The sequence below is a fragment of the Rissa tridactyla genome, chromosome 5, assembly GCF_028500815.1.
Source record: "Rissa tridactyla isolate bRisTri1 chromosome 5, bRisTri1.patW.cur.20221130, whole genome shotgun sequence".
Taxonomy (NCBI): Eukaryota; Metazoa; Chordata; class Aves; order Charadriiformes; family Laridae; genus Rissa; species Rissa tridactyla.
This window is the reverse complement of record NC_071470.1, coordinates 55,159,769-55,185,568: the sequence shown is the minus strand read 5'-3', so window position 1 is coordinate 55,185,568 and position 25,800 is coordinate 55,159,769. Positions and strand designations below refer to the sequence as shown.

At 38.7% G+C, this 25,800-nt stretch overlaps 1 protein-coding gene across 3 annotated transcripts in view; it reads right to left on the bottom strand.

The window, feature by feature from the left end:
- The window catches only part of BANK1 (B cell scaffold protein with ankyrin repeats 1), a 161,644-nt gene that overhangs the window by 64,764 nt on the left and 71,080 nt on the right, over nucleotides 1-25,800 (bottom strand). For all 3 annotated transcript variants that reach the window (XM_054203896.1, XM_054203898.1, XM_054203897.1), the window contains exon 8: nucleotides 25,411-25,607. In XM_054203896.1, coding sequence (XP_054059871.1) covers nucleotides 25,411-25,607 — 197 coding nt within the window. The remainder of the gene's footprint in view (nucleotides 1-25,410; nucleotides 25,608-25,800) is intronic.

Sequence of the window (25,800 nt, the reverse complement as noted above, 5' to 3'; positions counted from 1 at the left end):
TTCCCCCCACCCATGAACTACATTAAACTTTTGCTTTCTGTTTTTGTTTAGTGAACATAAATCCATTTGAGGCTAAGTTCTATGCAATTGTATTTAGTACTACTTCTTTAACATATACCAAAAACTTTTATAAGTAGAAGTGAGTGTGCAACTGTGGATGAATTTTATGTAAATAAAGGCCCAAAACCAGTACAGAAATTTACAGTGAAGAAAATTAAAACAGGAGGAAAGCCCTTTTCTGCCACATATCAGGGACTAAACAGCAAAAATCTCAATAAAATAAGTAAAAAATTAAATGAAACTGTTAACATGTATTACTGCAAAGCCCCCACCATTGACAATAACTCTAGCACCCTACATGCTGTCACAGACTAAAAACATTTCTCTGCTCTTGAATCCACAAGTCCATACAGGGTTATTTCTTCAGCTCAGTGTTGCTTCTTGTCTTTCAGTACTATTCTGCAATATGACTGCATTTTTTCTTTCAGTCAAGTTACTAGGTAATTAATATTCTAAAAATCTGCTCTATACATTCTTATATTAATAAGAATTAATTACAGCGTCCAAACGTAGCTTTGCTAGTAATCTGTTCAAGATGAAAGAGTTGTAGACTTTATTTTTTTTTTACATTTAAAAAACATCCAGTGTATTTCTCATGAAGATGGTAAATTGTCAGTTGAAGGCTGATTTATTTGTTTGTTTGTTCTGCTAGTAGAGAGAAACTGCAGAGATTTCACACCCCACTCTGCCTATAAACTATGGCTTGGAAGTCCATCTTCCAAGAGAACATGATTTGGCCTTTCCACCGAGACATTCAACACAGACGCCAAGTAACTGCAGTGGTGATAATATTCTGCAAAAGTAAGGCAAAGGACAAGAGCTAAATTAAATTTTAGCTGCCACCTTCGAGTCTCTGCTGACATGGGCTAGATCTGAATGGCTAATCTAGACAGATGGCACTGCAGATAGGAACCATCTAGTTTCTATCCAATAGAGAAGAATTTCTACACAAATTTACTTAACGTGAAGTAAATCACTGAGGAATTTACTGTTTGTACAACAGCACTCATTTTCCTTCTAGTTTAATTAGGCAAGGAAATTAAGTACTTTGCAATGTATTACTCTCCTGCAATAGTGTAAAAGGATGTCTTGAACACAGAACAGCTTAACGCCTTGGGTAATGCACAACCAATCTCTATTAAAAGCACGGAGCTGGTTAGCGTTTCAAAAAGCAGGAATAGCTCCCACATTTGGTGGACTACATCCTCCTGGTGATATACATGCTATTCTAGTAATCATTTGTCCACCCCCATCTCTGCTGCTGTCAACACTGATGATGAGTGCCCAGCACTGTGCTGTATGGCTTAGCTAGTACAGAGATTTGAGCTGCTGCTGTCCGTCATCTGTTCCTTCTCCTCCTACAAACTCAAAAGTGAAGGAGAAAGAGAAACTTCCTGCCAGCATCCATTTTCAGACTTCAGAGGAATGAAATCCGAAAATACACAAAGCAGCTACGATGCTTCTTTCTGCCTCACCCTTTGTCTTCTGATTTTAGAGGATTTCTTTTGTGACACAGCTGGGACCTACTCAGTCCTCTATGGGTCTCAGGAGAAGAGAAGGGGAATAAATACATAATTTCATAAAACCTTGATCTTCCCCTCCTACCCACAGGCTCTATGGGAAGCACTGTCTTTGCGCAAATATTTTTCTAAGACACAATTGAATTTGGAGAAAGTATATTGCCTTAAACCCTGGGGGCCATATCAGTTCCAGAGCTGAAAGGTCAGCATAGCAGCACAAATGTAAGACGTATAAACAATGCAGGCTACTTATATAATGAACTCTATCTCTTCTGACCTTCAAATGTGAACTCAGGCTGTACGGTCATACAAATAAAACCCTCTACAATGTAACCCATGAAGTTACTGCCTTAACTGGATGTTGTCTTGGACTCATATCCACTGGGGGGAGGAAGGGGGAGAGTCTCCTCCTTTCCTACAGTACATTGCCTGTGGTTCCCTGATGGTTGCATCGATGTTTCCCAGAAAGTATTGGCATCTGTAAAACAGATCACCTGCACACTCCCGAAGAACTCAATGCATGAACTAGACTGAGTAGCCCACAAGTCCATGGAGAGAGGGCACATGTAAACCTCTCTGCCTTAGTGTTTCCGCAGAGGCTCAAGAGAACTGCGCTGTAGCCTGAGAGCATGGCTTTGAACCTAAATAGTATCCGATTACAAATATAGTCTTCCATACAGTCTCTAAAGAGCTCCTACTCCCGGGTCTAATGCTGTCAAAGCAAACTTTTTTTCCCAGGAAACAGACTCTCCAGTCTTACCTTTTGGCATTCTTGTAGCAGAAAGAGGAAGTAAAGTGATGTACAACTTGTCTCTCTCCAACTGTATGCATTGCTGTATACAAAGTACCGTAACAAATACAGAGCAAACATGACACAAGACTACCTCCTCAGCTACATACACAGAATATTTAGGACAAATCCATATATATGTCTATGAACAGCACACGGTTTAATGAGATGAGAGATGAATAAGGATTCTATCTGCACTTCACTATAACACTGTGTTATAGATGCATTAGTGTTATGAAAAGGTTTTTTTCATACTACAACTTCTGCAGAGGTTAGAGGAAACTACCTTATTATTCAGATAACTTTTGACCCCGGTTAGGAGCTTCCTTATCTTCAAATGAAAAATGTCTCTAGCTAATGTTGAAAGTTTCTATGCAATCATTTTAATTCTAAAAATAGAAGAAATGTAATAACAGCAGTACTTTACTAGAACAATAAAAAGAGAGTGCAGAAAATGGTAATTTTTTAGCCTGTCTGATGGAATGAAAAGAACTGCATTACGGGCATTAGTTCCACAAATTAGGATCAAATTAATCAACATTTGAGCTGCAAAAAAGCAATAAAATATAAAAATAAAATAAAAATGAAAAAAATTAAGACAAGCTTGAAATAAAGTTCTGCAAAATCAGCACAAAGGCTAAAAGATGAAATGACAACATTTTCTTGTCAGAAAAATTTTCATATATTTTTCCCTATTCTTCTATTATTTTAAAAATATACAAGTAGGGGGAAGTGATAAAAACAACAGATGACAGATGTCTTCTGCCACGAGTCAAGTCAAATTAAATCTATGCTGTAAAATACACTTCAGCCATGAATACTGACGGCTAAATAGTGACCTGCTGTCATACACATCTCTAGAACAATCACGCTTGAGACATTCTGACAAAACTACTTCCCACATACATATGCCATCTGAACATATTTGCACCAGTTCAGACTCTGTTGCTAGAACTAAGATCAATAGTATTATAAAATCTGGGAACATCTGCTTAGAAAACATCCCCAAGTCCTGTGAAATAATAATCTGTTCCTCCGCAGTATTTTGACAGTCAGCATCAAATATTTTTACCTGAAGCCATCTCCAAGATCACAGCTAATACAGCATTTTAGGCATGTATAAGCACACACAGAACTGTAAATAAGAAACTATGCTTTTATCATTAGGAGTATTTAAAAAATGCCAAATAGCTTTAAAATTCGAACGCCATTAAGTTCTCTGATAGCCTTTTATTCCTTACAAGTTCACCTTCATCTTTGCATTTGTTTTATCGAAGCCTTGCCCTGTTTTGCTCAAAGCTAAAGAAACAAATGTGCGAAAGTTAAAATAAAAAAATGTGCAAGGCCTGGAAGTGATGTTTCTCAACTAGCGATTACTAAAGTATCCAGAGAAAGGCTATTTCATTAAATATTGTTATATAGTGGAGAGGGAGAGGAGGGCTTTACAGAGAAGACACTCCTGGCAAGCCATGTTTGCCTTGGCTGTAATCTTTTATATGGTTATAACCTCTTACATGGGTTAATATACTAAGATCTGTCATGAAAGTGCCATAACAAATAATGCTGATGATTCCATAATGGGATAGTTCACTCTGAACGTCTTACTCCGTTTGCATCAAATTTTAGCTGTTTCTGATGGTTAAGCATTTTCTAGAACACTCACGGAAAAGAAAAAATAAAAAAAAAGGAGAAAACACAAAACACTTTGTGAAGAATCACAGTCAAATGTTTTGAGAATACTTTGGGTATTGTGAATATTTTGGGTTTTATGTTTTCAAAAATGTATCTGTAGCAGGTTCATATGACTAAGATTTCAGCTCCCTTAAAAAGTATCTTCTAAAGAGGAAGTTCTCTACTAATAGACAGGCCTTACTGGAAAAGCAAAAAATAATTCTTTGTTACTGAGAAATCTGTAAAAATTGCTAAAAGGTGGGCAGATCTCCTGCATATAATGGGCTAAAGACAGACTAACTCCAGGAGTAAGGCAAATGAAATTAAAAGAAATATCCAAGGGATTAATTTGATGAATAATAAATCAGAAGGATAATACATTATCACCATCACTAAGGCTAGAGCATATTACCAATGATTGAACATAATATGGTGCTATATTAGTTAAAATTATTGTGGGTTAAGAACTAAAACCCAAATGTAATTCTCACCATTAGGCTAAAAAATAATAATTTGCATTTAAAAACCACATTTGTCAAGGCTTCCTTTTCTTTCAGCTTCTTGAATTCTGAACCACTAAGCGCTGCAGCTTTTTCCCCAAGCAAATGAATTAGAGACAACCAGTATCCACTCTTCTTATCATATGACTTTGCAGAACCTCCTGTGTGATTTAGTTCCACTTCCAGTTCCAAAAGATTCTTAATAGACTCAGAAGAAAAGTATGACTCATCTCTGTCTGTGGAATGGGTGACCGAGAACAGTGGGGAATCCCAAACCCTAAATGCAGATTAGCAGACATCAGGTTAGCAAATGCAGACAGGCACTGGTCTCTAAATTGGATTAAAAATACACATACTAGAATGCAAAAATTGAGCCAGAAAGAGCCTTCTGCACAATCCCCAGCAATTCTGCTACTACCAAATTCCATGTTATTATTCTGAAATCCTCAGTAAACATTTGCATACCAATCTATGAGCTTTTCCAAACTGCTGCAGTATAAAAATCACAATTTGACTTGTGCAATTTACCAGTGTCAAAAGAGGGTGGTAAAAATCCAACTGGCCTACCTGCAGGCACACTTAAATTTCTCTCAGTGTTTACATACTTGCCTTTTCCCGTGATCCCAAAACAATAGGGAGGTTCTGAGTGTGCACTACAGCATAAGGGAAACTAGGTAGGACAACTGTTCATATATCAACAGCAAACCATTCCTTCCCTTACACTCAAGCAGGAAAAGGACAGGGAGACTCCTCCCTCTTGCTGCATTTATAGGAGACATGGCAGATTCACAATATCCGAAATGAAAACCAAAAACATTCCTTAAAGTCAAAAGGCCTTCCTTATTTGATGCTTTCACCAAAGAGATAGGGCTCTTGCATCAGTTACAAATCTTGAGCTCCTACTGCATGAGTCCCTGCCAAACTTAATTTGTCTGTTTTGTATGAAATGTATAAATGATACAGTAACAGTTACTGAAACAGCTGTGAATGAATCATCAGCTACAGTAAACACCATTTAGAAAGCCCCCATCAAAACATCTTGGTAATACTGCAAGTTTTGGGAACTGCAAACACAGAAGTAGATTATCCCTAGACTTGCACAATCTGTTACTCTCTGGGTCCTTCAAATTCATCCAGAAAAAGAAGACAGGAGGCACAAAACAGATTAAGTGGCAGGGAAAGCAGCTCCTTTCCTTTGCCTTCATTTTTCCCTCGTATACAACTCTTGTAGCATGGAGATTGAAGAGCGATAGCAGACATGTAACCTCTCCTCAAGCTCCTCATATGCAGTCTGGCTTCTCAAAAAAACCTTGCCATCTCGCTGCATACATGGCATAACCCACTGGCCACTTCCCCCAGTTTTTTTGAAGAACAGCCTACAGTTCCTTATGAAAACGAGAGGCGAGGTAACATGCCCAAACCAATTTTGGACATGACTCAGAAGCCAAAAAAAGCACAAACCTTTCACTACCTTCTTTATTGACTACATTTTATTGGTCACAGCAGCACAAAATCCAAGCAGGCGCCTTGTCATGCCGTTTCCACTGGATGTCAAATGTAGCATCCAGGACTAATTCTGTTCTGAAGAGTTTCCCTTCTGATATTTTGTTCTGCTCTTCATTATTTTTTTTTAATGGATTGCTGCTGTTTTTCATCACCTAAATCTAGCTATTCTATGCTGTTAGATAAATACTTGGCAAATTACAGAATATGTGATGAATTGTCTAACTATAAACAAATGGATAACATATCTCAGTTGCCACTGGACTTACTCTGCTCAGTTGATATGGCTGTGAATTTTGTGACTGGACACTTAACAGCAGAATTCATCTATAAAACGTTTTCAGACTGTCACTGTAGCATCTCATTCCATAGATCTTTAACCCACTTAAATGTCCACAGATTTTGTGGCAGCTGAAGTACAAACAGAAATTGCACCAAGCAAAACACAAAAGTCAATTTAAGCTTTTCCTAAGTTACAAAATAAATTTTACTTCGGAAAAAAATAGTTTTTACTTCTTCAATCCTTCCCACTTCGAAGTTTGAAACTTTCCATCTCTCTGAGCCCACCGGCAGATGTATTCTTTTATAATACATTTCGTCTGCAAACAGAGGTTTACATAAGCATTTTTAGCTGTATTCACCTCTAGCTGTTCATCTCCAGCCTACTACTGGACTTACAGCAGGCCTAAGATTTGGAATCACTTAAAAAAAATACTGATTGTCAAATAATGTCTTCCTGTCTGCCAACTTTTAATATTGCAGAATATCTATAGTACTTAGAAATAATTTTCTATTTTGTCATGCAAGTGCTCAAGTTTTTTTAAAGGACGTGAATATGGTTCACACGCAGAACCACCTTGCACTGCCTGCTGCGATGTGGCTGAGATCATTTGATGAAAATACTATGCTCATTCAGCTAAGTCAGGATTTGAAATATAGAGACATTTAATGGCAAAGCCTGTACGTGGAACAGCTACTGATTAGATTATCTAGAGAATAATCTGTTTTACTCAGAAGGACAGTATGGTCAAAGAAGTGGAAGTCCGTATACACTAAGGAACAAAAATCTCCGGGAAAAAGGCTACTTTTTTCATGCATTCACAGGAAAACAAGCTATACTTGAATATAAACTCTGAATTTAGCAGTCACGTCTCCTTTTTTATGAACTTAGTTAATCTTTCTAGTCATTTTCTTGTAGAATACATTAATTCACTTAGAGAATTCATACAATTGCAAAATTTTTAACAACTCCCACACTGCCATATAAAACTGCTAAAAAATGCTCTTATCCTTCTGTGTCCACCACTATCAGTCTCAGGATCCCTGCTTTTCCTTCTTTTCTAGGCTGGCTGTATTATTTTCCCAGAACATTATCTGCTTTTCCCTCCACAGAAAGACAGCCATGGCATGTCTCAAACAAACAAATTTCTTCTCCTCTTCAGAAACAATGCTGTAACCTGCATTAGCCTCCAGTTAGATAACTGCCTGGGTCAAGTTTCCTAGGTTCAAAAAACTACCAAGTCCCTGTTCATGATCTGAACATCAAAAGCCTGGCTGCCTTAATACTCGTCAAACTGTGGAAAACAGACAAAAATATAGCTGTTCTTGTAGCAGATCACTGCGGCTTGCTATCACTGAAAACGCCAGGCGAAGCTATGCTGAGACGTCTGCTCCAGCTATTCCTTCTTTTCTTCTTTTTGTATGCTGATAAGCAGCACAAGCAGTGCTGGATAGGGTAACCTGTAATTCCAAAAGGGCAGACTTGCTGACTTTCTTCCAGACCGAGAAGCTATTTCAGGGGTACTGTCCAAGGGTATCATCATTTACTTGTACTGTGAACCCCACTGAGGGCAATAAGCGGAGTTAAAACGGGGAAGAGAGAGAGGTCAGAGACCCATACCTCAAAATAAAAGAGACTCTTCTGATGTAAAGGTATGAAACTTTCTCTATGTGAAATATGAACACGTAAAGCTCTATCATGCTAGCTCAGAGAAAACTAGCACTAGCTCAGAGAAAATTAACACTAGATTAAAACAGCTTTATACGTTCTTAACATATCCACGTCATGCATAATTAATACAAAAACATCTTATACAAGCACCATAATTTTATTAGCATACATAATTTAGGTAGCACAAAACAAAAAGGTCACACACACAAAACCCCCACATATACATACAGCAAGATTTCCTGACTTTTACTACCTTTATCTTTCTCTAAATCTAGAAAACACCCTCCTATTATTTCTGTGTAGAAAACAAAACCTGACAGCCCCAATGGCATTCATCCTTTTCTTAATTAGTGTTGCACTTTTCTGATCAATAGAAAAAAGAACATAGTTGTGACTGAGGTAAGAAATGACAAAGAAGAAATGACAGTGAAAGCACCTGAACTACAACACGTTTATAGAGGCCTTGGAACTATGGAACAAAGTCATAACAAAATGCAGTACCTGAGAATAAATTTAATAGATTTAAAAAAAATAATCAAATAAATGGTTTGCAATGAAGATAGCAACCAGGTCTAATAAAAACCAATAATTAGCATTAATTTTCATAACTTTGCATTCAACTGAGGGTTTGATTCTTTACCTACTGAGTTTCCTGGGACAGAATCACCTACTCCCTCAGCCCAAAGGACATAAACTCAGGTCATGAGCAAGCTGTAGCACTGTCGTTTGACAGAACTGTAAAGAATTGGGTAGATGCCCACAAATCCGTATCTATCACATTAACACCTTTGGGATAAAGTATCAGAAATTTTGGTGTGGGGAAGATAAAATAAACAAAATCATCCGATTACCAATCTAAATTTTAAACATGTAACATATGTAACTTCTGTGCAGCAGAACTGGTTGATATTTTAGAAATCATTAATAAGTATTAGATTTCCGCACTGATTTCCTCCTCCTCTGGATCTCTGCTTAGACCACAGGTTAGAGTCATGTCTATGTTCTGCCTTCTGCTCAACACTGTCCTATGCTTTGCCAAATAATGTTAGGACTCTCACCTAGATATTTCTTTGCTTCCATTTCATTCTTTTACTTATTCCAGCCCTTTTTGTATAAAAAGTTTAGGAAAAGAAGCTTTTCCCCAAGAAAGACTGAAGATCTTCTCTGAAGGACATTTTCTCCATTCTGAAGGCTTAGTGGCATCCACTGATTAAGTCAACAAGAGCCGGAGTGCAAAGCACAGTGCAAGACTACAGTTGGGCAGAGAAGAACCTTATGAAATTCAATAAAGGCAAAGGTAGGGTGCTGCATCTGGGGAAGAATAACCCCGTGCACCAGTACAAGTTGTGGGCTGACCTGCTGGAGAGCAGCTCAGTGGAAAGAGACCTGGGAGTCCTGGCGGACAACAGGATGACCACGAGCAGCAATGTGCCCTTGGGGACAAGAAGGCCAATGGTATCTTGGGGTGCATCAAGAAAAGTGTGGCCAGCAGGTCGAGGGAGGTCATCCTCCCCCTCTACTCTGCCTTGGTGAGGCCACCTCTGGAGTACTGTGTCCAGTTCTGGGCTCCCCAGTTCAAGAGGAACAGGGAACTGCTGGAAAGGGTGCAGCACAGGGCTACCAAGATGATTAGGGGACTGGAACACCTCTCTTATGAAGAAAGGCTGAGAGATTGGGTCTTTTTAGTCTGGAAAAGAGACAGCTGAGGGGGGATCTTATCAACACTTATAAATACTTAAAGGGTGGGTGTCAGGAGGATGGGGCCAGGCTCTTTTCAGTGGCGCCCAGCAATAGGACAAGAGCTAACAGGCACAAACTTGAACGTAGGAAGTTCCACCTAAACACGAGGAGGAACTTCTTTACTTTGAGGGTGGCAGAGCACCAGAACAGGCTGCCCAGAGAGGTGGTGGAGTCTCCATCTCTGGAGACATTCAAAACCCACCTGGACGCGTTCCTGTGCAACCTGCTCTAGGTGACCCTGCTCTGGCAGGGGAGTTGGACTAGATGATCTCCAGAGGTCCCTTCCAACGCCTATCATTCTGTGATTCTGTGACTAAGCCCAGAGGGAGGCTGGTTTAAAGATGCCTGATACATTTACAATTTTTTTACCAGCTTCCTGTGTACGGAGATACAGTAATAGTGGAAAAAAAAAAAACAGAAGAAAAGTACTGACAAAGATAAAATTAGTATCTTCAAGAGCCAGCCTGAGGAAAAAAATCTTAGCTTTTTCCAATCAATATAACTGGGATCTCAACAAAATATGCTACCCATATTTATATTTATTAAAGGCCTCTCCCAGAACTTAAAACTTCTCTAGAAATAAAATATAGGTCTCTTCCATCTTAGTCAAACCAACCTTACTTAGCAATAATGCCTAACCACCATGTATAGCCTGAACAAGGGTAAGAGGACTCATCATCACAAAGTGACACACAATTTTGTGTTCCTGCAAACCCCACTCAAAAGCTGCACATCACTATCACGATTTTGAGTATTGTTGGTACTGTTTTAGGTAGAGTAAGTTGCTTATTTATGATGTTAAAATATCCAGAATTCTAGTGTTAATGGGAAAAACCTGTAATGAAATTGTACCTCATCCCTAATCAGCACCACATCAAAAAATGTGATTATAATTAGATATGGATCAAAATCACAAAGAGAATCTGACTTTTTGTTGGGTCAGGCACGTTAAGCCCACATGGCTCTGGCCTACTTCAGAGATTAGGCCAGATCTCTGTGATAGGAGTAACAGAAAGCCAGACCTAGACTCAGAAGCTTGCAAATACCAGGAAGGCTGAGATTCTGTAGGTCCATTTCTCATAAATAAATGGCTTCATAGGCACTGCTCTGACATTCACTCCTCTCAGTAGCTATAGACAGCTAAAATGTGGAATAACGCATTGTCCTGCTTTCAGCTGGGACAGAGTTAATTTTCTTTCTAGTAACTGCTGTGTTTCAGATTTGGTATGAAAGGAACCTCAATAATGCATATTGTTTCAGTTGCTGCCAGGAGATGTTTATATTTTTCAAGGACATCTTTTAGCTTCCCATGGAAGCTGAGAAGGAGCCCAGACAGAATGATAGAATGGCCAATGAAATATCGTGTACCATAGATGTCATGCTCAGTATATAAATGGGGTTAGCCATGGGGCGGGAATCTGCGACCACTGCTCAGGATGGTGACAATTCAGTGGGCAGAGTGACTCGTGTCATTATTATTATTGTTATTATTTTTATTGTTATTTTCCTTTCCCGTTACTGTTTCTATTAAACTGTCTTTATATCAACCCACGAGTTTTTTCGCTTTCCTCTCCTTTTCTCCCTCTTCTCCCTGCCCTTCTGGGGGAGGAGGAAGACCTGTACGAGCAGCTAAGTGGTCCTAGCTGCCGGCTGGCGTTAAACCACAACACACACGTAAAGTCTATGACTCAAATAATTTGCTTCTCTCCATCTTCTGTATCCAGATGTAGACTATGAGCTTAATGGGTCAGGGGCAATGATTTTGTCAGGATTTCTAAACTTAGACCTCTAGTAATTTTTGCAGATCATTAAAAGTGACGGGAACAGAGGGTGTCTAATCAGTATAACATTTGCATTTACCAAATAAACTTCAAGATTAAATCTTGAAAAAACAGTTAGCATACTCTGAGAATGCAATACTTTAAACATGTTGGAGCTGGGGCAAAAATTTAGAATACAGTTTGGTAATTAACCATTGATATATAGGATGACAAATACTGGCAGATTTTTGTAATGTGAGATAATTCTAGTTGTTATTCATAATACCACGTTTACAAATATAGAATAATTTAGGTTGGAAAAGACCTTTAAGATCACTGAGTCTAACTATAAAGCTAACACTGCCAAGTCCACCACTAAACCATGTCCCTAAGTGGCACATCTACACATCTTTTAAATGCGCATCTTTTAAACCTCCCCTGGTGCAACTTGGGGCCATTTCCTCTTATCCTATCGCTTGTGACTGGGGCGATGAGACCGAGCCCCACCTCGCTACAGCCTCCTTTTAGGCAGTTGTAGAGAGCAATAAGGTCTCCCCTCAGCCTCCTTTTCTCCAGGATAAACAACCCCAGCTCCCTCAGCCGCTCCTCATAAGACTTGTGCTCTAGACCCTTCACCAGCTTCATTGGTCATCTCTGGACACACTCCAGCACCCCAGTGTCCTACTTGTAGTGAGGGGCCCAAAACTGAACACAGTATTCGAGGTGGGGCCTCCCCATGCATTTTAATGCATGATGTTTCGTGTGTCTGACCTCTAGGAAAGATCACCATGTGCTTTTACATACGAGGTATACTAAAATGGGAATATTACATCTAAGGCAACACTTGAAGGATATAAACAAGAACATCTTTAAAATCACAAAATGTTTCACTAAAAACATAGAACTGCAAATGTTATGAGCCAAAGATTAGAATCATTTTGTAAAAGAGCACTATTGACACTAATTTAGAGACAGGAGTGTTCATATACATTTGCTCTCAATGCTGACACCAAAACCTGAAGAATTCAGTAACCATGGAAGCATTTACTCCCCAAACCACTCAGGAACAGTTCTTAAGCATATTCCTATCCTATATGCCAGCATGCTATGAGCTTGCTGTAGTACCAATAGAATCAATAACAGTTATAAGAACATTATAATTATTTGTGTACCAATCTAACACAAAACTTCATCCAATCAGAAAAACCTGAAATTAATCTAGAGGTATTATCTAAACGAACTAGCAGTATTCAATTAACATTTCACTGCTAACTGAATTACAATGAACACAATACAATTTCCCAACTATTAAGTATTAGGAATGGATATATCCGTAACTAGAGAAATCCAAAAGAAAGGTCAAATTACAATTCTGAATATCAAAAATGACTCACAAACTTATTAAGGCTATGATGAATTTAAGTCTCACAAAATATCAGGGGAAATGTTTGAAACTAGCATCATTCTTGGCAATTAAAATTCTTAAAATCAGTTTATTAACTAAAGAAACTAGTAGCATGCAACTACTCCACGTGATTCCTTGTAAACGTGGGAAGATTTCCAAATCTTCTAAAATATGTCAACATCACTGCTGTCCGGTAGCAACAAACCATTTCTTTCTTCTGGATGGGTTAGATCCTGCAATCCCAATGCCTCAGCTTTTTATAGAAATCTCCTGTTAGTCTGCATACAGTCCACTATTTTTTGTGAAAACATTTATACCTGCAGTCACTGAGACCACTCTAAATACAATCTTGTGCAGAGAGCTGCTAGATCACAAATTCGTGTTGAGATATGACTGGTCTCTGTTGCTGTAGCCCTTCACATTTACAGCAATTGTCCTCTGCTACCAAGAACACTACCTTTTTGGTTACAGAAGATGACAATCCATGATTCATTTGCATTATTCTGCCAACCTACAGGACATAATACAGATCCAAGTATAATTCTACAGCCTGTTAGCATTTAGATACTTTTTAATACCGTTTTTTACTAGCCTTTTAAGAATGAAAATAATGAATGGCAGCACTCAAATTTTTAAATCTGTATCTAATTGCGAAGCCTTTCACTTGTCCACATAAATATGGTAAATTTTCATATGTTATTATATGAAATATAGCGTTATCCAGCAAAATCAAGATTTGATATATCCAATGACTAGTTTATCTACATTTGCTGTCAAAGATATTGAAAGATCTTTTGAAGCTCTCTTTGGGAAATGAAAAAAAAATATAGAATACTTGATTCCCCCTGCCCCCATCAACATAAACAAACCTTTGTCTACTTTTCTCTAAGGAGCCAATTCTTCATAAACTACCAACAATGAATTCTTTCACTTCAACTGGCCTATATTTTTGACATATACGAAAAGTCTGAGCTGTGTCTCCAGTCGTATGGTTCATTCAATGCAAGTATAAAATACCTCTGCCTCCCCTGCCGTACATTTTTCTGTTCTTAAATGCATTTGTATTCTTTTGTATCCTTTATAATTTATTCACCCAAAACAGCATAAAAGTTTCCAGTCTCATCCTGTTAAAAAAAGAGAAGAAATCCCATCTATATAGCAGAAAACCTTCTCATTATAGTAAAAATTGTGAATATGCAACCTTTGTTGCTTTGTACTATTGTCATCATTACTAACCACAAACCCCCCATAGCCCTTTTTGCAGCTGATCACAAAGTTCACTTTCTCCAAACCCAATTTTAATTTTTCCTTTATAACCAAACTGCCATGTGTGGTGTTCAGACCACGAATCCATAGCTAGCCTTCCCCTGCGTCCTCACGGACTCGTTAGGCAACAGCAATAAAGCCATTTATGATCTATTTCATCTAACACAAGCTTTTCAAGAGGCTATAAATCTTTTAAAGTGCTTGGAATCCTGCTAAATCTTTCTCATTTTCTTGGTACAATTTATTTTTGCTAGTGGCCATGTTACATAAGCCACAAGCACCAAATTTCGACCATATGTTTATGAGAACATGGTGCCAGTCAATATAACTTAGTTTGATGCTCACAGCCACAATATCTCAGAACTCCAGACACTTTAGTGATCATTTTTAGCTTTTCCATCTCTACTTAGATCAAACATACCTTCTCCACTGTATATCTTCACCCCTGGTGATCTTCAGTGCTGGTGGAAAAAGCCAGATTAGAAATAATTCCCTAGGAACAAATTCTCAACTCCAAGTAAGTGCAAATCCCTGTATCTTCGTCTGTTCCAAATCTCTCTAATTTTTTCACCTGTACTGTGGTAGGTAGTTAAAACTTCAGCTCTTATGAAGGTATGGTTTTGTTCATTTATGCCCTGGGTATGTTACTTCTGCTCTGTGGAATGGATGTTTTTGTCCAACAGTAGCACACCAGGCTCTGCATTTTTCCAAGGTTGTTTAAGGGTCTGCTCATGCACTTTTACCGACTACCCTTTTTGCTGGCATCTGCTGCTTGCAAATACAGAGTGAATCACGGTTAAAACCCTACCCAGTTGTTTACCACCTTTCTGGAGATTTTCAACTCCAGTAAGTCTTTTAACTGCTCCTCCTAGTTAAGTGCTGCCTGAACAACGCGCTGCATTTTGCTCCTGGCACTGTGCATTATTCGTTCTTCAGTAATGATTCACAGTCAAGGGTCTGATAGAAGCCTGTCTCACTGAGTGCCCAAGCTCTTAACTAAACACATCATATTTCATGAGCCACAGCACAACACAATGCAGTCCCAATGTATTGTGCACACTGTGCTGCTTTGTCGTTTTATTTACTAAAAAACCAGTAAAAGATATCATCTTTCTCTTTGCATTACATGGGTGCATTTAAAATGCACAAAAGAATAAGAAATTAAAATTCTATTCTTTATTAAATAATCTGTAAAAAAAGAGGCGAACAGTTCTCACTAATGAGCTCAATCTGCTTGCTTTCGGAATTCTGAAATCATCTACTTTGGATTTTCCAGAAGGAGGATTTTTTCTCTTGTTCTGTCCATCCATGCTTAGCTCAGGCTTGCATCTAGGTCTGTCTTGTTTAACTTTTATGAAGAGAGGAAGACAGGTGTTTCTAGGACAATCTGGCCAGAATTGACTGCAGATCTACATACCAGTACTAGATTTTGTCACCTTTAACCTCTTTTCATTGCAACACAAGACTTTAATTAATTTGGAAAACACCTTGGAGTCATATGAAGTCTCCATGGAAACTTTTGTTCGGTCCTTTGACCCATTTACATAACACAGTACATGTTATCAAGTGGCAGCATTTAAAAAAAAAACAACTCATTAAAAAAGATCTTTTAAGGTTTGATTAAGTGATTCAATCAGGAATCACACTTATTATATTACTTTTATGCCTGGTACAGATACCGATTTCTGCATTTTCCTAGGCAGCCTGAAAGGAACTTGCTAGTGCCTTCCTTATGACAGGAGACTTTCCTGCCTACTTTCATTCTTGTGTCTCTCAGAAAGTGAAAGTGGTATTTATTAACAGCAGATGAATTCAGTTGGAATTCAGAAGGCCACAGGCGGCCATCTGCAGGTCTTAAGCAGTTCTCTAGTATTTCAGGGATGGCTCCCAGGTCACCCCAAGACCATATAAAATAACCTGAAATCTCACGAGCAAGTAAAATCATTAAGCCAGTGTGGCTCATAAGATCGGCATCATCAGAGAGTGCTAAGATACAGTCATATACCTCACACTCCCAGTAAGAGCTGTAGAGAACTATTAACAACTGCTACCTGAGAATAACTCCCAAACCTCTGACGTACGTACACTGCTGCTGCCAGCCACACAAAGATTTGGGCAGGTAGCTCATGTGGTTGAGGAAGGCTGCCCATGTCTGTTACAGACACAGCATACAATTTCAATTATAGTGACTGTGACACTTATTAAACATGTATTATAAAGCAATCTATTAACATGTTGGCTTTCTTCATGAAACTGACCATATACATGTCAATTGCCACCTGTTCTTCTGAGTTCGGTAAGAGTATGGGAAATCAGAAACCATTTTTAAGTTCACATCAAACATAAGAAAAGGAAATTATTATTGCTAGACATTCTACAGTCCTGGCTATGAAATACTGAATCATTTATTGTAAAATAATATATGGGGGTGGGAAGAATACAAGGCAAAATACAGAGTGTGCCTTCTGTGCAGGGTCCTCAGACAGAATTACAAATTGAGACTTTGCATGGCTGTGTTAAACAGAACTAACACTATGCAGGGCAGAAATGGATTTTCTTAAGCAGTTTTCATATAATGGGCTTGGTAGGTTTGAGAAATGCCTTTCCCTAATGGTCGTTCTATTGATGTAGAGCCTAAAGACAATTTTTCTAATTAAGTGATAAATTACAGCTGCAGGAAAGTCTGGTAAGTCACTATTAGATCTGCGCAGAGCTCTGAACCTTCAGATTGCTAAGGACACGGCAAGCCTCTTACCTAACTTTACTCATTAATTCTTGCTTCTCAGTCTAGTTTTTTTTTAGGGCTTTCAGATCAAAAAGCTCCCTTCAGACTTCACAGTGTCACTCAAAAGGTAGGTGGTTTTGCCTCATAGATTATATTTACCACAATAACTTTAACAGCTCCTTTCCCCTCCCAATTTTCCTTCATTTTCCTCCATGAAGCTGAAACCCCCTTATTACAGTTTTGCTCTGGGGGTTTTTTGTTTGTTTCTGTTTTTCCCCTTCTGAGGGGCTGCAGAAAGGCATTTTTGACATGCATGTCTTTCTTTGTGCTCAACAACTTGTAAGATACGAGAGATGTTTGATTCCTTCCAGATCACTGGGAGGCAGCCAAAGGGCACACTCAAGATAGTCTCACTGAGAGGATATACTATATCAAGGTAAACCTGCTTTTGACAGTTATACATATACCTTCATATTGCTTCAACTGACAGAGATAAGACCCCAAACTCGCTTTCTGGACTTCCCTAGCAATCCTTCCTTCTGGAGCTAAGCAGATGATTTTAGATTATTTCACCTTTTCCTTTGCATTGTAAGGGCTTCCGAGACGTCTGTATTTCAGGAAGAAGAAATAAAAAGTCAACCTTCTCACCTAATATAATACAGTTATTGGAAGAGTCAGTACAGAAAAGTTGATGGAAAGGTGCAAGGAACAATTGTTTTAACAAAAAACTATGTGGTAGCTTCTCCCTGGGAAAATTTCTTCCTTAGCCTTATGCAACTGGTTTGTAGCTCAGGTAGAGGACTCATGCCCTCATGATGAGAACAACATACTACATAGTGACTAAAAGGTCTCAACATCCAGAAAAATCTCTAGCTTGTTGAATCCCTCCTATGCCTTAGTGGTATCTTAACTAGCTGAACAGAGAAATTACATCTTATACAGAACAGTATTTTGGGTCAAATTTGTTTGCTCATTTACAGTGAGAGAGGATAAGCAGAAGCAGCTCGTTTACTTTGAAAACAGTCATTATTCTACATATTTTTACCATATACCTTCTAACACCTCCTCAGGCTAGTGTAGAGTCTTCATCTACCTGAACATATTTATTTACACAGTTCTTTAAAGATGAGGAGGCCAGATTTAACATAGGCATGCCACTGATTTTTACAACAACATAATGCGGTCACTTTTATTTTCTCTCACTTCTGTAAAGTAATTTTCATTTTTCATTAACATAAAGAATTTAGCCAAATGTTTTTCACACATTCAGACAGATTCAGAGCCTAATAATGCAGGTGAATGATACAGGTGATTCTTTTCAGCCTAAATACTACTACTGAAAAACTGGACACTCCCTACCCCAACTTCCCAAAACTTCCCTTGGCTAAGTATCTTTGCTGATGTTGCCCTGCCAACAAAAGAGTCAGGACCTCTGGAAATCCCTTGGTCTTACAATCCTAAATACATTTAAGAACAGAGGTATCACTACAGAACCCTTTTTCATTTTCCTTGCTTCTCATTCACAAGCATTTTGCCTGAAATTCCATTAGCATTCAAATTTCCCTTAAAAATTGGAAAGACTTCTTGAAATGGTGAATTGCAAATAACTAAGTTTCACTGTGTCACTGCTATAGTTACAGAATATCAAAAGATGAGACAAAATACCAGACAATTATTTGGAAAAACCATCCTAGTTCATTTTAAATTACACACAAATTTCAATAGGCATCTCATACAGAAGTAACATTTCCAAATCTGCAGTTCCATTTATCATTCTTTTTGCAAGAAGGTTGCACTCAATTGCATGCACTCAATTGCATAGTTATGACAGAAGATTTAATCACAATTAAGGTTCAAGGTTCTAGCCTGAATAAAAATCTACATAGAAATTTTAAAAATGTGTGTTTAGTGCAATCATAGAATGGTTAGAGTTGAAAGGGACCTTAAAGATCATCTAGTTCCAACCTCCCTGCTATGGCCACGGACACCTCCCACTAGACCAGGCTGCTCAAAGCCTCATCCAGCCTGGCCTTCAACACTTCCAGGGATGACTGTCAATTTTTAAAAATGAGAAATTCAGCCTTTTCTTAAAGCCAAGCTTTTCCATGCTCAGTCTGTACCTTATCTCTTCACTAAAACATAAATTGTCTGACCTCAAAAGGCAGTATTTGCCAGCAAGTTATTATCACAGGGAGGATGTCCCTCTGAGAACATGTGAAAGAGACAAGGGAAACCCTGTCAGCCAGTAAAAATAAAAATAATAAACTCCCCAAACCAAATCTTAAGACACCAAGCACTGATAACAGGAAGCCCCTCCACCAGCAATTTTGGAAAAGAAAGAAAACGCAGTGAACAAACAACTGATGGAAATCATAGGATAACATTTGCGTATAAACTGTCAGAAGCTCACAGGACTTAGCTCCAATTCCTTAAGAAGTTTAAGAATTTGATCTGTGAATACCCAGCCACTAAAAATGTATCAAATAATATATTCACTTATTCATTTCAGTTAAGTAACTTCCAGTTCACCAAAGGATGCATGTAACCAACATTTCTGAACATTAAAATATTGCGGCAAGAATATAATTCCAGCTGGCTTCACCAAGGAATCACTAGTGGATTAGCATGAATTTCAGAAACAAGACTAACCCTCTTCTCTTTCACATACTCTTCCACCTATTTGAAAGTAATGAGCTATGGGCCAGTGCAATACTACAGTAGCATTTAAAGTAGTTAAACAAATACTGATAGCAATCGGATTTATTTCATTTAAGATTCTTTAATGTATATCCACCTCATCTTTCTACACGTGGTTCTTCCCCAGCAGAAAATTAACAGCTCAGGAAGATACTGCAACCTGCTTTAAAAATGTAATAGTTTCATGCTAGTATATGCTCTGACATATCATATATGATAGAAAGAAACACAAAAGTAAACTTAAATGTAAGAATAATACTTCTGTGTTCAAAAAAGCGGATTCACAATGAGCTTCTGAAACTCCCTAGCAAATCACGAGAGTCCTTGTTGAAGGGACTCCTGCCGTCTAAAGATTTATTGTCATTTGGTGATAGTAGCTACAAAGCCAGGCAAGATTCTTTTCGCATAGAACAACTGAGGAAAAAAGGGCCCTCAATTTCCACAATACACTCTATTTGTAGATTCTTTTCTATTTCATCAAGTTGAAGACACCTGCAGAAACTCTGAATTCTGGTTCAACCATTCACTTCAAAATAAGACAGAGATGAGAGGGGAGGGGTGTACCATGATGAATTATTTGCCAACCTACATGCCTGCCCATCCTTTAAGTTCGCTAAGATTTATAAAAATACAGTTTGGCATTTCAGAAACGAAAACTCCGCCCCCCCACATCTTATCCAAAACATATGCCTTCCATAAAACAGTCCCCAAGTGAAAATTAAGACCACCTGTATGATTCTGTCTCTCTCTGCTACTGAGGGAACTGCAAACAGCAGTGAACTCAGTACCTATGGATCTAGAGTTTGCAGGATGCACCTCAACAGAGTTAGAAAGGAATTGATGTAACTCTCCCTCCTGGAAAAAAAAAAAAAGGCCTATCCAGGGCACTGTCTCCATCTACGCAATTCTAAAGGACCACCAATATGTACAGAATTAAATACCTATTATATTTTCAATAGCTGCCTAAGGGGTGCCCAAAGTAGGCAGACAGAAAATTGTATTAAACAATAAATCCAGACAGAGTTTTACTGGTGGCAGAGGAAAAAGATTCTTCCGTCAGTCCACTGTTGTCACAGGCCTGGCCACAGACCTTGGGCAGGTTAGAAAAGCTCAATTAACCTGCATTTTCGGCCTTAGATTTCAGGCAAACAATTCTGAAATGTTAGAAAGTATTTTAAAAATAAAAATGAATTTGTGCTGTCTCGACTGTGTGGTGCCAACGTGAAATGACTGTTTCAATCTTTACATTTAAATAACATTTATGTCACCCCTAGGAATCTGCTTTAAAGGCCAAAGCAAACAATCAGAAGTTATTTGCATTAAACAACCAATAAAACACTTTCTGAATTGTATTTTTCTTAGAAACTGCAATGTATACTACAAGTGGTACACAGTAATCTTCCTGACTACGACACATTCAGCAGCACAGTTCTTAGTAAAAGAAGGCAGAAATTAGCAACCCAAAGTGCTGGAACAAATAATTACGCCCATACTGAAGCATAAATGCCTAAACTGGCTAGCAGCACAACCTCCAATTTTAAATGGTTAGGTCACAAATTGAACATACTCCCCTCATTAGTCACTTTATGCTTAGAAATTTTCTCTCATCTATTTTTTAAAGTCTTCCTTTGTGTGCTGGGTAAGAACTTCATTTAAGTGATTTCTTTGTTTTCTGGAGGCGGAACTTTTACATAGGCTTAGAAGACCACAGCTGGCGACAACAACAACAAGCCAGTTTCAAAGCCACAGCTTTCAGGGACAGAGCACATGCAAAAGGCAAACATCTGAAATAGGGCCCCAATATCCGAGCAAAATACTGCAACTCACAGATACTACCTATCACAGGTACTGTAACAACTGACTGCAGATATGTTTCCAGCCTGTTGCTAACAGAAAGCAAAAGTACTCTGGCCTTTCTTACCAGCATTTGAGCCATCAGCCGGACCAACTAAACTCAAAAGGCTCATCGTTTCCCCTGTTCAGAAACTCTGAGACAAGGATTCCTGCCTGACATTCCTACTGAATGTCCCTTACTAGTAGTAAATTTGCACACTTGATTCAAGCAATTCAACCTAAAAGCAATTATGGAAAACATTCAAGTACTTGGTTCTATAGAGGAATAAAATCAGAAGACAAAGTAACAATTCAGGATGTTATCGCAGAATATTAGGTGATATCCCTCTGTTATGCTACAGAAGAGGGAATTAATTCATTTAAATTATAATGAAACATGTAGAAATTGTAAATGAATGTCATTTTAAGTGGCTTTGTGCTAAAATGCAAGAAAAATACAATTTGCTTAATAAACTGCTGGCACATTTGAAACTGAGCTTTACCATAATCGCTATTAAAGGCTCTCTTAGGGACAGCTCCACTGATTTAGTACCTTTAACACAAATGGATCAAGTCTTGCAACATTCCCTCAGCACAAAGGAGACATTTTCCAGGAGTGTTTGAAATGCAGGATTCTGACGGAGAAGGTAGACACCACCACTTGTGGGAGGGAGCACGCATTTATGTAGGTTCTTGAAGGGTGTGATGTTTTAGCAATTAATGACCTTGCACGTAACACCGGTACTAAAAGGAGAAAATCTCTTCCCCCCCCGTTCATACAGCTGTATCAACAGAAGCACGCCACATGTTACATGATCCTTCCCTTGTGCTTTGTGTTTTGACACAAATCAGGAGATGCTCCCAGCGTGCCCATCAGGCACTCCAGATCTGCCTTCTGTGGCTGTAACACTCCCCACATCGACACTCTCCGTGTCCAGTTCCAGAAAAGAGGTTTTCCCTTTAAACATGGACAGGGAACTTGTGCCATATGGATGACCCATTATGCAAGTTAGCCAGCTCCTATAGCTCACTTTTGCCAACAGAGCCCTGAGCACCTTTCCAGTAAGCCTGCTGGACGTGGGAGCTGAAGGGTCTTACCAGCAAATCTGCATCACCAAAAAACCCGGAGCACACATCTGCTCACCAGCCACCGAAGAGGGCTGCACAGCAACACCCTGGGCTTGAACATAGATATAGTAGCTGTGGTGTTGCCACTTCTTTTGCTGCTCGCTCGCTCTCTCTCTAACCATCTCAGGGAATTCTTATTCCCCAAAGGATTCTCCAACACAAAGGCAAATGAAAGACACTTTCCAGGATTTCGGACAAATTGAACGTATGTTTTAATGCACTCATTTTTCTGGAACGCTATTGCTCTTCATGATAGGAGTGATGAATTACTGTGTATATTTTGGGGCTATTCCCTTAAAGGAATGTCAAAACACAGGTAACGATTTTAAAACAGTGAGAGGTAAGCCAAGTACAAAAGTACTTCTATTGTAATAACAAGCAATTTCAATACTCCAGCTGTAACGGGAAGTTCCTGGAACATGGTTAAACTAAATTCTGCTTGGCTCAGAGCCATGCAAATATTTCTTTTCCACATTCCCATCAATTACAGAAGTACAGTAAGTGTTTTTGTTCTGAAGTGCACTATTAGAGGGGACACAAATAAGCCATTTTTCTTACAGCGGTTGGAGCTAACTTTTCTAAAATACCATATTACACATTTGGCAGACTTGAAGCATGCTCCAGTTTTTACTTGTGTTGCATTAGTAAGCCACGCCACTTGAATCAACTGAAAATGGGTAGTACAACTGCATGTCCTAACCAGACTACACATGCTTACGATAGTAGTAGAGTTGTTCTTACTTCAGTGTTGTTGTAAGTATTCACAACTAGGGATAGCAGTCATCATGAGCAGAGAGCAACTATTGCTAAGTGTTTATGTGCAAACAATAACAGATACGTACCTGTTTTAATGCAAAAACACTAGCATAAAAAAGAAATGGCCTATGGAATAAAAAATTATCAGTAAACATGATAAATTAACCATGGAAATTATCTTTCTGTGCTCAACTCTGACTCATGTGATCATCTCAGAAAAACAACCTAGGTATCTCACCGAAAGTTAAATATCACCTTACTCACAGTCTGCCCGGTCTTACCAATCATGTAGCATGCACCTTACACATAGCATGTACCAGGAGTACCTGACCATACAAAGATGGAATCTAGCCAGATCCACAGGCAGGGATGCTGGGGAACACAGTTCCACTCTCTTCAAGGCAAACTGGTAAAATCCAAGAGCTGAGGGTCCTGAGACCTTATACATCAGACTGCTACTGGTAGGAGCTCTCTAACCAGTGCAAGGATGACTGCGAGAGAACTATGGCAATTAGAAATTGTTAAACGTGAAATTACTCACACGTTGATCCAGGAAGACAGATCGGTTTTGTGGACAGCTTTATGCTGGATGGTAAGCAGGATCACATTTTCTTCAGTTAAATTTGATCTCAATCACAGTATCAAAAACCGGGGTAAAAGCATCACCTCTGTAGTACAACACGCCTTTACACTCCATCACTAGAAAAAGCTCTGCAGTGCTTTTGAGAACTGATCAGATTCATACTTACTTTCAGGCTCTAGGGTCTGCAATTTTCTTCCTCTTGAACTCATTGAAAAAAATCCACTCATAAAACACTGATAAAGCCATCTTCACGGTTCAACACTGATCACAGTAAACTTGAGTTTTCCTAATGTCTTTTCTTCACCTTTGTATTAGATGCCAACTCTATCAAAGAAAAAACTTGACCAATCCTCAAGTCCTTGCTCTAGAATTTTAGTAACTAACCTCAGTCAGTCAGTGTTTCCATTCTTCATGATACGTCTTCCTACATTAAACTACCCTTAGGTTTCTTGCATTTTCCTTCTTAGTCATGCAAAACATTCTCCCCTACGTAAGCTACACAGCTATTATCTTATATTTCTTCAAATAACATCTTTGGTCTTATGTCTACCCATGGGTACATCAAGATGATTAGTTAACAGAAAAGTGAAACTTCTGTCTTTCTCACTCCTTGTATTTTCTCCTCTTACATGTCTCTTGTTACCATTTGTCTGTGAACATGGAGTCCAACACCCAAAAAAACCCAATAAAAAAACCCCACATCATCAGCAAAGCTGCACCAGGTCTTCACAACATAGACTTACTTATACTGATGTTTACATCCTGTCTTTCTTTCAATATATGATTTACCTGATTTGTCCTCTAGGCTTTAAAACCCCCGGTTCAAGAATTATCATCTCTGCTCATATTATAGTTGGCACAACAAAGACTTAAAATAGTTTAAAGCTCTCAAATGGTACTACAGTATATTGCTTTTTATATTGCCAATTCTGTTAGTCTTTATTGGCAATAGTTTGTGTGCTAGAACTATGCACAGACTTTTATTCTAGTATCTTCCATGTGGAAATGCAACTATTGCCCAAAACCCCTCCTGCATACCCAACTGAAGAAAGATTTCCTCCATCTAACAAAGTGTGGTAAAATTTAGCCTTCCTTCACAGTGGAGTGGACAGCCAAGGCAGGGCGACGACTCTTTCTTGAATGCTGAAGAGTGGCAACGCTGAGTCTTTATCTTCTACTCTACACGGCTGGACTAGACTGCTTAGAATATAACCATTGTTTGGGCGCTGAAAGCACCAAACTAGCTAGGCTACATACGGTACTTCTGATTCACTGTTCTCTTCCCATTACCTGCCTAAAATTCAAGCAGCGCAAAAACTCTGATCTCCATTATGAGGGTGCACAACGAAAGTGACTGTACCCCATTTTTCCCCTCTTTCTGAGACAGGAGGAATATAATAACATTTTCAGACAGAAGGACTACAATATATTAGGCTTTACAAGTAGAGACACTATGGGATCTCAGTAGTACAACATCATCGTTCCCTGGTTACAGATGACGTGAAAAAGCATATGGACTTACTGACAATTCCTTGATTAATTTTCTTAGTTCCCTGTGCCCGTGCTTCTCAGCGATACTTGCTGGATCATCTCCATATTTGTTGGTTGTTTTGCAGGCCCATGTGGCTTCAGGGCAATTGAGTAGAAACGTAGCAAGGTTCTTTAATCCGAATCTGGCTGCACAGTGAAGAAGAGTAGGGAATTCTTCCAAATGGCTATCTGTATACGGAAACAAAATTTTCATAAAGAAGAGATTTGCTTTTATAGAACACCTTCCACGTTCTTTTGTAAAAGTCCTTTGAATATTAGTGCTGTGGAATCACAGTTATCAAACTGCCAATACCAAACCGGCATCCAAAGAACAATTCCTGCAGCTAACAGTTTTACAATTCACAAACATATTCTAGCGTAA